This window comes from Pantherophis guttatus, chromosome 8 (genome assembly GCF_059756535.1).
Source record: "Pantherophis guttatus breed Tessera chromosome 8, ASM5975653v1, whole genome shotgun sequence".
Classification (NCBI taxonomy): Eukaryota; Metazoa; Chordata; class Lepidosauria; order Squamata; family Colubridae; genus Pantherophis; species Pantherophis guttatus.
The window spans coordinates 81,400,473-81,415,470 of record NC_142070.1 but is presented as its reverse complement, the minus strand read 5'-3'; the positions used below and the strand labels follow the sequence as shown (position 1 = coordinate 81,415,470).

At 44.2% G+C, this 14,998-nt stretch overlaps 1 protein-coding gene across 1 annotated transcript in view; it reads left to right on the top strand.

Annotated features, from left to right (window-relative positions):
• The first annotated feature begins 28 nt into the window (after positions 1-28).
• Positions 29-14,998, top strand: part of ANAPC4 (anaphase promoting complex subunit 4) — a 45,875-nt gene continuing 30,905 nt past the window's right edge. Inside the window, exons 1-11 of the mRNA XM_087875544.1 lie at positions 29-237; positions 1,618-1,706; positions 2,734-2,858; positions 3,331-3,436; positions 4,620-4,752; positions 6,379-6,453; positions 7,877-7,903; positions 8,930-8,974; positions 10,168-10,252; positions 12,365-12,475; positions 13,792-13,875. Coding sequence (XP_087731670.1) covers positions 2,751-2,858; positions 3,331-3,436; positions 4,620-4,752; positions 6,379-6,453; positions 7,877-7,903; positions 8,930-8,974; positions 10,168-10,252; positions 12,365-12,475; positions 13,792-13,875 — 774 coding nt within the window. The 5' untranslated portion in view covers positions 29-237; positions 1,618-1,706; positions 2,734-2,750. The remainder of the gene's footprint in view (positions 238-1,617; positions 1,707-2,733; positions 2,859-3,330; positions 3,437-4,619; positions 4,753-6,378; positions 6,454-7,876; positions 7,904-8,929; positions 8,975-10,167; positions 10,253-12,364; positions 12,476-13,791; positions 13,876-14,998) is intronic.

Here is a 14,998-nt window from a genome sequence, read left to right as displayed (position 1 = left end):
GAGAAAGAGAAGAATGGGGGAAGGGAGGAGAAGAGGAGACCCCCCCCAGGGCCTTTCGGGCCTTCCCAGGCGCTGCTCTTCCTTCCTCCTGGCGGCGGAGGAGAGGCGGAGGCCTTGCCGACGCCGCTTCCGGAGCCTCCGCCTCCCAGAAGGAAGGAAGGAAAGAAGGCGGGCGGGTGGGCCGAGCTTAGCCGGGCAGGAGGAGGCGGAGGAGGAGGAGCCGAGGCGGCCGGCCAGGTGCGCGCCTGGTTTGTGGTCCTGGGACATGGGGGAGGGGGGGGGAGGGAAAGGGGGGGCGGAGGAGGCGCTTTTGGGGCAGCCTTCCCCGCGGGGCTGGGGGCTCCTCAGCAGAAAGACCCCCCCCCACACACACCCCATTCTGCCCGGCGGGGAGGGGGTCTCCTCTGAAGGGAAGGACGCTTCCTCTTCTCCTCTTCTTTTCATTTCCCCCCTCTTCTCTTCCTCCTCCTCCTCCTCCTCTTCCTCTCCTTCTCCCTCTCTTCTTCCTTCCTGTCTTCTCTTCCTCCTCTCCCTCTCCTTTCCCTCCTCTCCTTTTCCTCTCCTCTTCCTTCCCCTCTCCTCTTCCTCCTCCTCCTCCTCCTCTTCTCTTCTTCCTCCTCCTCTCTTCTTCCCCCTCTTCTCTTCCCCCTCCTCTGGTTCCTTTCAAAGCTACCCTCTCCTCCTCTTCCTCTCCTTTTCCTCTCTTCTTCCTTCCCCTCTCCTCTTCCTCCTTCTCTTCTTCTTCCTCCGCCTCCTCTTCCTCCTCTGGTTCTTTTCAAAGCTACCATCTCCTTCTCTTCCTCTCCTCTTCCTCCCCATCTTCCTTCCCCTCTCCTCTTCCTCCTTCTCTTCTTCCTCCTTCTTTTCTTCTTCCTCCGCCTCCTCTTCCTCCTCTGGTTCTTTTCAAAGCTACCATCTCCTTCTCTTCCTCCCCCTCTTCCTCCCCTCTCTTCTTCCTTCCCATCGTCTCTTCCTCCTCCTCTTCCTCCTCTTCTCTTCCTCTCCCTCTCCTTTTCCTCTCTTCTTCCTCCCCCTCTCCTCTTCCTCCTCTTCCTCTTCTCTTCCTCCCCCTCTTCCTCCTCCTCTTCCTCCCCCTCTTCCTCCCTCTCTTCCTCTTCCTCCTCTTCTTTTCATCTTCCCCCTCTTCTCTTCCTCCTCCTCTTCCTCCTCTTCTCTTCCTCTCCCTCTCCTTTTCCTCTCTTCTTCCTCCCCCTCTCCTCTTCCTCCTCCTCCTCCTCTTCTCTTCCTCCCCCTCTTCCTCCTCCTCTTCCTCCCCCTCTTCCTCCCCCTCTTCCTCTTCCTCCTCTTCTTTTCATCTTCCCCCTCTTCTCTTCCTCCTCCTCTTCCTCCTCTTCCTCCCCCTCCTCCTCCTCTTCTTCCTCTCCTCTTCCCCCTCTTCCTCCCCCTCTTCTCTTCCTCCTCCTCCTCTTCCTTGATAACCTAGATAAGCTCTTAATGCCTGTCTACCTCTAGGTTTTAAAGAGGGGGGGGGAAGAAATGCCCACCCTCCGCTACCCCCAGTTGTGAGTTTGAACACCCGAATTAACAATCCTGCAGGATCAGAGCAGGTGAAGAGTTCAGGGTGTCCATTCTAAGACTCTCTTCAACCTGTTTCAGGCCTTTGCTTCGCCTGTCCTTGCAGTGGACTCCCTGGAGGGAGGCTGGAGGGCCGAACCGTGCACCGAATTTCGCTGCTGGCTTTTCAGGTAAAATTACTCCCAATTTGAGCGGGACTCCTGATGACTGGGTGGACACATTTCATTCATTCATCCATCTCCATCATCTCTCTCTCTCTTTCTGTCTCTCTATCACCTGTCTCTATCATCTATATCCGTGATGGCTAACTTATGACACGTGTGCCAGAAGTGACACACAGAGCCATGTGTCCAGGCACATGAGCCGTCGCCTGTTGCTTTTCCGAGTTCTGGCGCGCCGGCCAGCTGGTCTTCATGCGCGTGGGAGCAGCGGAAACCGGAAGAGTAGCCCCCTCCACCGGTGCACATGTGCGCACCAGGAAAATGAGCTGGTTTCCTGCACATGCATGTGCACTGGCCTTCATGTACACATGTGCACCATAAACTGGAAAACCAGGTGGCCGGTGCACATGCGCACACTGAAAACCGGAAGATCATCTTCCCGGCATGCACATGGACGCTGGGTGGCTGCTTTTCTGGTTTCTGCCACGTGCGCACTCCCATTTTGGCATTCGGTGCGGAAAAGATTTGCCAACACTGATCTACATTATCTGTCTCTGTCTCCATCTCCATTTCCATATCTATCATCTCTCTTTCTATATATGTATGTGTGTGCGCATGCATACGTCTATCACAGGGGTCTGCAACCTTAAACACTCAAAGAGCCATTTGGACCCGTTTCCCACAGAAAAGAAAACACCGGGAGCCACAAAAACCCTTCCCGTGCCTGACTATTTCTTGGGCGGCCACAAAACTAGCATATGTAGTTGAATTAAACGTTCTGTTTTCTTCTGAAATTTTTCTTTTCTTGGATTTATCCATGGTTGAAAAGCTCAATAAATCGCGTGCCGGAGGGTGTCGCACATTGGCGGTTGTGACATATTCAGTTTCTCTGACTCCACCCCAATGGAACAGATTACAGGCTCACTAAAAGACCAAAAAAATAATCCAATCAGTCACAATTCAGAGTGTCTCCGGTCACACAGATTCAATTAATCTGAGCTAACCCTCATCATGGTTTATATATTTTGGATTCCAGGCACTGATGCCACCACCATGCCGGCTTTCAGGCAAGTTGGAGAGAAGCAGCTTCCTCAAGAAGTTACTTTTATGGCCTGGTCTCCTAAGAGGGATCTGATTGCCCTGGCAAACAGAGTGGGGGAGGTAAGTGATCCTATGTTGAGTGGGGTGCAGGAATTGTAGGGCACTCAACAAAACTTGGGATCAACTGTCAATCTTCTCAAAGAGTTGAGCTTGCAAATTGTGAAACTGTTGGTCTGGGTCAGTGGGGTGGGGAACCATGGCCCTCCGATGACGTGTGGAATTCAACTCCCAGAATTCCTGAGCGAGCATGGAATTCTGGGAGTTGAAGTCCTCAAGTCACACAGGGGCCATCGTTCCCCATCCCTGATCTGGAGGATTCTTTCTTACTTGGTTCCAGAGCTTCTTGGTTGAAAGAAGTTGTGCAAATTCATTTCCGATTTGCTTGCCGCGTCAGATGATTTAGGAACCAGGCAAGGCGGAGATCTCGCCCTGTGATGGGCAAATAGGAATCACCTTGAGGAACGGGAGTTTTAGAAGACTTCGCTTTTCTTCTAAAGGTGGACGTGACTTAATCTCTCCATCTCTTTTCTAGGTATTGCTTCACCGCCTGGCAAATTTTCAGCGAGTCTGGAGTTTGCCGCCAAATGAAAGCACGGGCAAAGATGTGTCCGCGCTCGCCTGGAGACCAGACGGCAAAAGTAATGACTGACAAAACAAAACTTTATATTAAAGGTTCACTTTTCAGATGACTGGATTTCCCCACCCCCAGAGCTAGAAAACCCTGCATGTAGGAGAATTCTTATATAGGAGTTCTCCTATATAGGAGTTGTCCTATATAGGAATTCTCCTCTCTCCTCTTCTGTACTTCCGGTTTCTAGTCCTGATTGATCCCAGATCTTAAAGGAAGTGTCTTCTACGCACTGCATGTTTTAATTCCCCTGCTCCAGTGGTGAAATCCATTTTTTTTACTACTGGTTCTGTGGGCGTGGCTTGGCTTGGTGGGTGTGGCTTGGTGGGCGTGGCAGTGGAAGGATACTGCAAAATCTCCATTCCCACCCCACTCCAGGAGAAGGGTACTGCAAAATCCCCATTTCCTCCCCACTCCTGGGGGAAGGATATTCCAAAATCTCCATTCCCTCTCCACTCCAGGAGAAGGATACTGCAAAATCCCCATTCCCTCCCCACTCTTGGGAGAAGGGTACTGCAAAATCCCCATTCCCACCCCACTCTTGGGAGAAGGGTACTGCAAAATCCCCATTCCCTCCCCACTCCTGGGGGAAGGGTACTGCAAAATCCCCATTCTCACCCCACTCCTGGGGGAAGGATAATGCAAAATCCCCATTCCCACCCCACTCTTGGGAGAAGGGTACTGCAAAATCCCTATTCCCTCCCCACTCCTGGGGGAAGGGTACTGCAAAATCCCCATTCCCACCCCACTCCTGGGAGAAGGATAATGCAAAATCCCCATTCCCTCCCCACTCCTTGAATCTTGAATCCAGCAAGCCGGACTGGCCTAATATGAATTTTAAGTGGGTGTATGTGTGTTTTAATTTGAGGGCCAAATTGTATATATTTGTTTTAATTGGTTTTAAATTTTATAAATTCATGTGTTTTAATGTGGCTGTACACCGCCCTGAGTCCCCTGGGAGAAAGGCGGTATAGAAATCCAATAAACTCTAAACTCCTAAGGGAAGGATACTGCAAAATCCCCATTCCCTCCCCACTCCTAGGGGAAGGATATTGCAAAATCTCCATTCCCACCCAACTCTGGGGCCAGCCAGAGGTGGCATTTGCCGGTTCTGTGAACTACTCAAAATTTCCACTGCCTGTCAGAACCTGCTGGATTTCACCCCTGCCTTGCCCCTCCCATTGCTTTTGCAGTTCTCGCTTTTGGACTTGCGGATACGAAGAAAGTTATTCTGTGCGACGTGGAAAAGCCGGAGAGTTTGCATTCTTTTTCGGTCAACGTTCCTCTGACGTTCATGTACTGGATGGAAGTTACAGAAGAAAACAGGTAAGTTGAAATTCAAGATTTTGGTCCTGCCTCTCACATGCACGTAATTGTGGTTTAATGGTTTTATTAATATTCCCCCACAATTTCCTTCCCCAAAAACCCAGAACTGTTCCAATTAAGTCCAGGCATGAGCAGACCGATGCCAGTCCACAGAGCAATGGCCAGTGAGTCCACCAGACACTTGAAACCCAACCCAAATAAACAGGCAAAATTAAATCACAAGGCAAGAAAAAGTCCAGAGTTCACAAGGCACGATCCAAAGTCAAGGCCAGGGGTCAATCCAAAGCGAGGCAGCAATCACAATGACCAGAAAACACACAGCTAGGAAACAAACACGTCGTTACCCAGCATCGCCTCCGTCTGTCTTCTGTGCTAAATAGCCAGCCGTCAGCACTCCAAACTACGTTCGTTCCAGTGCTGACATAAGGAGGAGAAGAGGAGGCAGCTGGCAAGAGGATGCTTGACTTTTCACCTACTTATTTTCCCTGAAGATAATATCCCCTAGGAGATGGGATGGGAGGGGGGACATTCCTGGGAGCTGAAGTAGTAGATATGGGGAGAGTGATTTGGAAGATGGCCAAGGAGACGCAGAGAATTGGGGAACAGAAAGGGAAGGTTTGGGGTCAGGAAGTCAGTGTTGGCTACGACGAGTCGGGGACAGATTGTCGTGCTTAATAAATGAAAGATTTCATCAAAGACTATTTGTTTGGAAATGCAATTTATTTGAGACGACACCGAAACCTGACACCAGCTTCTGTTGCAGCCCATGAAGAGGGGCGAGGCCGCCTCCTTACGAGTAACCTAGCTGACCTTCTCTGCTCTGGCCTTTTCTCTGCCTTGCATGTTCTTGGATCAAGTGCAGAAGGCAGTTGCTCCTCCTCTTCACTGACCGGGTTCCAGCTGCATCCTTTCCCCAGCTGGAGCCTCAGGGCTGTCCTGCTACAGCTGTGCTTCAGCCAAATCCCTCTCAGGTGGCTTCTTGGAGCCATTGACCAACTCCCCTCCAGATGTGCCTGGAAGTAGTTCATCTTCCCCCCTCCCCAAGCTGACATCTGGAGAGGTATCTGGGGAAGCATCCAGAGGAGTCATCACAACAATTCAGTTGGAATATTGATAATAATTTAGATCCAAGTTTCTATTACTGTATTTTTCGGACTATAAGACGCACCGGAGTATAAGACGCACCAAGATTTCGAAGAGGAAACCAAGGGGAAAAAAACAGATTTTGGCCTCCACGCGTCTGGTTTTTGCCCTCCCCAGCCTCCAGGAGCACTCTGCAGGCCTCCCAAACCCTCTGTGTGTCCTGTTTTTGTGAAAAACGGGCCTGTTTTTGGACAAAAATGGGACACGCAGGGCACAGTTTCAGGAGGCCAAAAATGGCCGTATTCAGTGTATACGACGCATCGATATTTCCACCCTCTTTTGGGGGGTGGGAAGTGCGTCTTATACTTTGAAAAGTACGGTAATTATTTTGAAATCGGCCTTCAAAGTGGGTTGTTCTGGGATTCGTAACTTTCACACGCCTCGGAAGAGAATCGTGTTTGGGAAGAAGGTTCTGAAATGTAGTTTTTTATTTTTACCGGGATCTTCCAGGCATTAAATCCAAGTATCGTTCTTTCATTTCAGTGTTCTCACTTCGTTTTATAACGCTGAAGACGAAGCCAGTCTCCTCCTTCCTAAGCTACCTGCTTTGCCAAAGAAGTAAGTTGTGTTGTCAGAGGGGAACAATGAAGTTGTGGAAGTTGCGTAAGGAGCCTGGCTTCCACAAACCTTTGATGGTTGAACGAAGCCATTTTTAAGCACCAGAGGTAGTTTCTGACGTTGAACATATTCCTGAATTTGTGGCCTGATAATTGGCTGTTTTATGATTTTAGATTTTTTTTTTTTACACCATGTTTAAGGCAACATTACTGAGAAGAAAATCCGTTGAGTAGAATGGATTTACTCCTAGGGCAGTGCAGTGGCTCAGAATAAATTGTAGAAAATTGTAGAAATGAAAGTGTGTACACAGGTATTGTTATGTATATATGTAAATAAATAAATAAATATCAGAAGTATTATGTATAAAAGATATAGTAGAAATAACAGAGGAAAAAATGTATTAGTATGAAATTTTTGACTGATGCGAAACTGTTGAAACAGAAAAAGTGTTAAAGCTTTCTTTTTGTTTAAAAAAAAATGTTTAATAAAAAAAAATATTAATTAAAAAGAATAAGCCTGGTTGAATTAAATAGTGTTTCACCCTTAGCCACAGTTTTGAGGGACTGAGGGTTTTTGCTAAAATTCACAGTACAACGATGTCGGAGATCTTTTTGGGACCATACCATTCTGGGGGCAGTTTGATGATTTCCGGCCAAGTTTGGAAGGATCATTTTTGGAAGTCTCCAGAAGTGGTACGATGGCCTAGAGATGGCATTCTCACCTCACAATCAGGAGGCTGTGAGTTCGATCCTAGGTAGAGGCAGATATTTCTCTCTCTGGGTACAATGAGGATATATCTGCTGAACAAAACTCCGCACTGGCGACAGGAAAGGCATCTGGCCATTAAAACATTCTGCCACCGTGTTTCCCCGAAAATAAGACCCTGTCTTATATTTTTTTGAACCCTGAAATAAGCGCTTGGCCTTATTGCCTGATTGGGCGGCTGCTGCTTCTTCTTCTTCTTCTTCTTCTTCTTCTTCTTCTTCTTCTTCTTCTTCTTCTTCTTCTTCTTCTTCTTCTTATTATTATTATTATTATTATTATTATTATTATTATTATTATTATTATTGGATGTCTTATTTTGGGAGAAACAGGGTAGCTCCATGCAGTTGCCCAGACCCCACCCCGCAGGGGATTATCGGGTCGTTAAAAGATTATGATGATTTTTGGAAGTCTCCAGATTATTTTAGAATAGACTTGTCCAGAAGAAGTTTTGGCCTCAGCCAGAGCAAGAATAGAATTAATACGACCTGACTTATCATAAGTTATAAGGCTACTTGTATGTTTTAATAACTGCAGGGAACATGGAGGTGTTTTATTTATCCATCCATCCATTCATCCCTCCCTCCCCTTGTTTAATTAGCTTACCATCCACACCATTCTCTAAATCTGCTTCTATTTCTTTTCTTTTTTTTAAATGCAGCTACAGTACCACAGCAAAAATCTTCAGGTAAAACTCCTATTCTGTTCGTTTACTCTTTGAGAATTTGAAGGTTTGGTCAGATATGCTTCTTTTAACTGATCTCTTTTTAAAGGCTAGTTCATAATGTAAAATACAAAAGAAAACGGTGGGAAAATAAGGGTGGGAGAAAAGAAGGGAAAAGTGTAGGGAAACGGGGGGAAAAGAGAAAATTTGGATTTGGTGTACTAGAAATTCCCTTTGGTGTACTAGAATAAGATAACAGCATCCAACCTCATTTTTAAAAAACTTTTACATAGTAATATAAACTAGACGTGACTAAGGGACGCGATGGCTCAGTGGCTCAGACGCTGAGCTTGTCGATCGAAAGGTCGGCAGTTCAGCGGTTCGAATCCCTAGCGCCGCGTAGAGGGGTGAGCTCCCGTGACTTGTCCCGGCTTCTGCCAACCTAGCAGTTCGAAAGCAGGTGAAAAAAAAATGCAAGTAGAAAAATAGGGACCACCTTTGGTGGGAAGGGAACAGCGTTCCGTGCGCCTTTGGCGTTGAGTCGTGTCGGCCAGGTGACCACGGAGACGTCTTCGGACAGCGCTGGCTCTTCGGCTTTGAAATGGAGATGAGCACCGCCCCCTAGAGTCTGGAACAACTAGCACATATGTGCGAAGGGAACCTTTACCTTTACCTTATAGACTAGACAATAACAACAGATCTACCTAACTGGTAAAACCCAAAATCAAAGATTTGTTTTTTCCTCCACCCCGAGCACATAGTCCAGAAGCGGTTTCCAAGTAGAAACAAGTAATTTTTATTTATTTTTTTCTTTTATCAAAGCATTCAATTTAGCCATCTCTGCTAACTTCACCAACTTCTGCAGCTCTTTGTCTATTATGGGAATCAAAGTGTCCTTCTATTTTTGTGCATGAAGTAATCATGCTGGCGTCAAGATATATAACATCAAAGTTTGAATTTTTTCCCCCGAAGTCTTTATCCATTACACCCAAAAAGAAAAGTTTCTGGTTTAAGAGCTTCTTTTAACTGATCATGATTATTATATTTTAGTGAAGAAAAATCCGATGAAATTATGAAACTCATGGGCGACGTCAGGTAAACATGTTTTTTTTTTTATTATTATTATTATTATTATTATTATTATTATTATTATTATTATTATTATTTCCCAAACGGGGAAAAAATTAGATTTTGATTGTGGGTGCCTAATAGGAAACCCAGCAAGTTTTGCTCAAGAAGCCAATAAAACCTCCTTTGAATTCTCTTTCAGGAGGGTCTCCTCCTTTGGGGTTCGGACTAGACGCTGGGTAGGACTTCTGGGGGTGTAGTAAAATTCTATCATTTGCACTCCCAAGCAAGGATGCTGAAAAGGGACACCGGCAGCAATTTGTTTGATTAATCTGATTTGATTAAGTGTTTCACTTAGCAACCTAAATTTTGGGCTCAATTGGGGTCATAAATTGAGGGCTACCTATATAATCTGCTCTTAAATTCTATTTTTGTACATTGTTTTTATTATGGCTGTTCACCGCCCTGAGTCCTTCGGAAGAAGGGCGGTATATAAATAAAATAAAATAAATAAATAAATAAAATACATGTCCAAGCAATGGCTAACACTAATCTTTTTTCTAACCTGACTGCATCCATTACTTTCTCTGTTTCCTTCTCTCTTTCTGTCTCTCTCTGCGTCTGTCTCCTCTCTGTCTCTGTTTCTCTCTCTGTTTGTCTCCCTCCCTCCCTCTCCTCTCTGTCTCTCTCTCTTTTTCTCTCCCCCTTCTCTCTGTTCCCCCTTTCTTTCTCTCCTCTCTCTATCTCTCTCTTCTCTCTCTGTCTGTCTCTCTGTCTTTCTCTCCTTTCTGTCTCTCTCTGTCTCTTCTCTCTTTTTTCCTCTCCCCCGTCTCTCCCTCCCTCCCTCCCTCTCTCTCTCCTCTCTGTCTCTCTCTTTTTCTCTTCCCGTCTCTCTCTGTCTCTCTCTTTGTCTCCTCTCCCTCTGTGTCTCCCTCTCTCCCCTCTCTCCCTCCCTCCCTCTCTCTCTCCTCTCTGTCTCTCTCTCTTTTTCTCTTCCCGTCTCTCTCTGTCTCTCTCTTTGTCTCCTCTCCCTCTGTGTCTCCCTCTCTCCCCTCTCTGTCTCTCTCCCTCCCTCCCTCCCTCTCTCCTCTCTGTCTCTCTCTCTTTTTCTCTTCCCGTCTCTCTCTGTCTCTCTCTTTGTCTCCTCTCCCTCTGTGTCCCTCTCTCCCCTCTCTGTCTCTCTTTTTGTGTCTGTCTTTCTCTCTCTCTCTCTTATGTAGGCTTAATGCCCTGGTTCTCGGAGGCATTGATGGGTTCATTGAGATCTATGCTTACGGAATGTACAAGATTGCGACTATAACAGGGGTATGTAGTTCTTTTCGCTGTCACAGTTGTTGACAGTAAAAATGTTCTTCCCTTCAGACCACAGAGGTGTTTTTCCAAAAGGCAATTGGTCTTTCTTGTGTATTTTTTTTTCCTTGAAAACATTTTGCTTCTCGTCCGAGAAGCTTCTTCAGTTCTTCAGAAAAGAAGGGTCGTTCTTCAGAACTGAAGAAGCTTCTAAGGTGAGAAGCGAAATGTTTTCAAGGAAACTTTTGAAGCTCTTAATGAACTTCTGAGCTGAAGAAGCTTCTTGAGTGAGAAGCAAAACGTTTTCAAGGAAACTTTTGAAGATCTAATGAACTTCTCAGCTGAAGAAGCTTCTTGGACGAGAAGCAAAACATTTTCAAGGAAACTTTTGAAGATCTAATGAACTTCAGAACTGAAGAAGCTTCTTGGGTGAGAAGCGAAATGTTTTCAAGGAAACTTATGAAGATCTAATGAACTTCTGAGCTGAAGAAGCTTCTTGGACGAGAAGCGAAATGTTTTCAAGGAAACTTATGAAAATCTAATGAACTTCTGAACTGAAGAAGCTTCTTGGACGAGAAGCGAAACGTTTTCAAGGAAACTTATGAAGATCTAATGAACTTCTCAGCTGAAGAAGCTTCTTGAGTGAGAAGCGAAACGTTTTCAAGGAAACTTTTGAAGATCTAATGAACTTCTCAGCTGAAGAAGCTTCTTGGACGAGAAGTGAAACGTTTTCAAGGAAACTTTTGAAGATCTAATGAACTTCTCAGCTGAAGAAGCTTCTTGGACGAGAAGCGAAACGTTTTCAAGGAAACTTATGAAGATGTAATGAACTTCTGAGATGAAGAAGCTTCTTGGACAAGAAGCGAAACATTTTCAAGGAAACTTATGAAAATCTAATGAACTTCTGAACTGAAGAAGCTTCTTGGACGAGAAGCAAAACGTTTTCAAGGAAACTTTTGAAGATCTGAATTGAAGAAGCTTCTTGGAGGAGAAGCGAAACGTTTTTTAAGGGGGGAAAAATCCAAGAAAGTCCAGTTGCTTTTTGGAAAAATATCTTTGGGACAACCATGACTTGGATGACTGAGAATCTCCAGAGATATTTTCCCTTCAGAGGTTTCCTTTGCAGCTGGATTTTTTTATTAGATCTTCAAAATAGTTTCCTACTTTCTCCCTTCCCATCTGAAAATATGGAAGAGAGAGCCGGCTTTTGACAATTTCACATTAAATTATTCTTGCTGTATGCATCATTTCCCCCTTCCCATTTCACAAGTTTTAAATCCAGCTGGAGAACAGCTTATTTTACCTCTTTAATATCTTGGCTAAAACTGCATCTTTAATTTTGATTTTAAATATAAATGGGTTCAGTCACTCTACATCTAAACCCCAAAGAACCCATGGCAAAAAAAAAAAAAACTCCATGAATGTCACTGTATTATTCAGTTAAAACAAGATTCTTTATAGCAAATATTTTGAGCAATTGCAATGCGAGCTTCAGTGAAGTATAAACTCAACCATTTATGAATAGATTACAGGTAGGCCTCGACCTAATAACAGTTCATTTTAGGGACCATTCAAAGTTAAAACAGCCCTGGAAAAAGTGACTTACGACCGTTTTTCACACTTAATGACGGTTGCAGCATCCCCACGATGGCATGATCAAAATTCAGATGCTGGACAACTGCCTCATATATATGACAGTTGTTATGTCCCCGGGATTACATGATCCCCTTTTGATCGAACTTCTGACAAGCAAAGTCAGAATAGAACAATAGAACAATTAATCGAATTAATAGAACAATTAATCGAATTAATAGAACAATTAATCGAATTAATAGAACAATTAATCGAATTAATAAAATAATCAGTGGAACAACAACTTGCCTCCAGAAGTTGTGAATGCTCCAACAAAACGTCTCACTTAGCGATAGAAATTTTGTTCTCAGTCGTGGTCGTAAACTGAGGACTACCTGTGTAGCAAACTCACAGGATAAACGATAAAGATGGGAATAAACAACCCCAGAGTCGTAATCACCTGCTACTAAAAGAGGCAAAGAATGCAACAGTTTGCAGTGTGAGCTGTTTTTAAATATTAAAGAAAACGTGGTTTATGATTTTTGCTTCTTCCAGGTGACGGGTTCCTGCCTTGCGTTGTGCTTATCCAGTGACTTGAAATCACTTTCGGTTGTGACAGAAGTAGACAATTGTCCGGACACCGATCCCGAAATAACGTACTTCCAAGTGAGTAGAAGATCATGGCCATTTGATCAAGAACTTTGCAGGTTCTTATTTTGTTAAGAACATCTCAGGCTAACTTTGGAGCAGTGGTGAAATCCAATTTTTTTTTACTACCGGTTCTGTGGGTGTGGCTTGGTGGGCGTGGCATGGCATGGCTTGGTGGCCGTGGCAGGGGAAAGATACTACAAAATCCCCATTCCCTTCCCACTTCTGGGGGAAGGATATTGCAAAATCTCCATTCCCACCCCACTCTGGGGCCAGCCAGAGGTGGTATTTGCCGGTTCTCCAAACTACTTGAAGTTTCCGCTACCGGTTCTCCAGAACCTGATGGATTTCACCTCTGCTTTGGAATGGTGCGGTGGCCTAGAGGTGGAGCTCTCGCCTCACAATCGGGAGGCTGTGAGTTCGATCCTAGGTAGAGGCAGATATTTCTCTCTCTGGGCACAATTGGAATATATCTGCTGAACAAAACTCCGCATTGGCGACAAGGAAGGGCATCCGGCCATTAAAACACTCTGCTAGCTCCGTTCAGTTGCCCAGACTCCACCGTCCCCCGTCCCCCCCAAGGGATTATGGGGTTGTTAAAAGAAGATGATCACACGCTAACTTTGGAATACATTCTACCAATGTCTTCTGGAAATTTAACCAGCAGGTTATAATTATTTTGCTTCGTTTTCTCCCAATCTGGCCCTACGTTTATTTGTTTTGGGAGCTCCACTATGTAGACCAAGCCAAGAAATCAACTCCATGGAAAGGCTAAAATTTTATTTTTTAAAAAAAACCAGCTACAGGTAACAGGAGAGCTAATTTGGTGCAGTGGTTAAGGCATCTGGCTATAACTCGGAGAGTGTGAGTTCTGGTTTTACATGAAGGCAATTAGGTGCTGCAGGAAGTCGTCCACGCCGAAAATAGGGTGCGGGGGGACCTTGTGTGCCCCCCCCCGGTGCCCCGTTTTGGCCGGCAAGGTGCTGCAGGAGGCGTCCGTTCTGTCTCCCCCCCACGTGCCCACCGGTTGGCCCCGCGGAGGAGAACTACAATGCTGATCCAGTCCTCGAAGAAATCCAGTTTGACACTAGATCAAACTGGCTGCCTTTTAATGAACCCAGAGAGTCTTAATATTTTGAAACGGAACATTCATTCAACCATTATTCCCTTGTTTTAAAAACCCGAATCGTGCTCCCACATAAAAAAATAAGATTTTTAATTTTATTTTTTATTTAATTTAAATTTAATTTTTTTTGTTCTGCGTTGTAGCCAGTTCTGCAGTTTGCAGAGGGCATGTAATATTGTCTGGGTACTAAATTGGTTCTCTGCTTTAGATGGACACCAGTCTGCTCTCAACCTATTTACCAGAAGTGACTCGAATGGCCCGAAAATTTACACACATTTCAACTCTCCTGCAGGTACGGCCTTAAAATCTGCACCTTTTCATATTGTACCAACCGCGAGATATTCTATAGAGCAGGGGTCTCCAACCTTGGCAACTTTAAGGCTTGTGGACTTCAACTCCCAGAATTCCTCAGCCAGCTTTGCTTTAAGACTTGTGGACTTCAACTCCCAGAATTCCTCAGCCAGCTTTGCTTTTAAGACTTGTGGACTTCAACTCCCAGTGCCCTTGTAACTTTAATGAACGGTCACTAAATGAATCAAGGACTGCCTGTTCAGGGTTGAAATGTTAGCACACTTAATAAATGTCACTATATAAGCTTTATATTATTTCTGAGTCAGCTATGTAATGTGGGCTTTTAATACCGATCTTCCTTCTCCATTACAGAGACATTACAATTATGATTATTTTTTAGATTATAGTTTTATTAGATTATAATGCAACGTACAAAGAGAATTCAAAAGCAAATATTAGGGAAATTAGAGAAGGAAAAAGGGAAGTGAATAGTGGGGAAAAGAAAGGGAAAAAGAAAAGAAAAGGCATTGAATCCAAGTTCTTTGGTGCAGTTGAATAAGGCATTCAGATCTAAGCTGGAAAAAAAAAGAGATATGATTATTTTGATACGATAAGGCCGATCCTAATGGGGTTTATTGCAATTTGTAATTCTTTTTTTTTTATAAAAAGTTTTTAATTATTTTTTTAAAACATAAACATAAAACACATCTTTTCAAAACAAAGCTTTTGATCTGGTCACAAATTAATACAAATCACTAACGAATCTTAATTTTCAGTTAACACAACTTAATATTTTACTCAGTTATTTCCCTCAAATCTGTCTATTTAACTATGCCATTATCCCCCAAAACCCGTTACTTAAATCTTAAATCCTAACCAATTATCATTCCCTTTTTCTCTTTCATTTGCTTAGATGGATATATTTTTAAAGTTACAGTTATTATAAACCTTCATAAAATATTTAATGCAATTTGTAATTCTTTTATCCTGTTATAGCGATGTGTGGTGTTTTTTTGCTTTGTTTGAAAACTGAACATCAGGCTAAACAGAATGTGATTATAAGAAAATGTACAATTTATGCCTTTCCCCCTAATACTTGATGATTTTTCCTCCTCTGTTTGCAA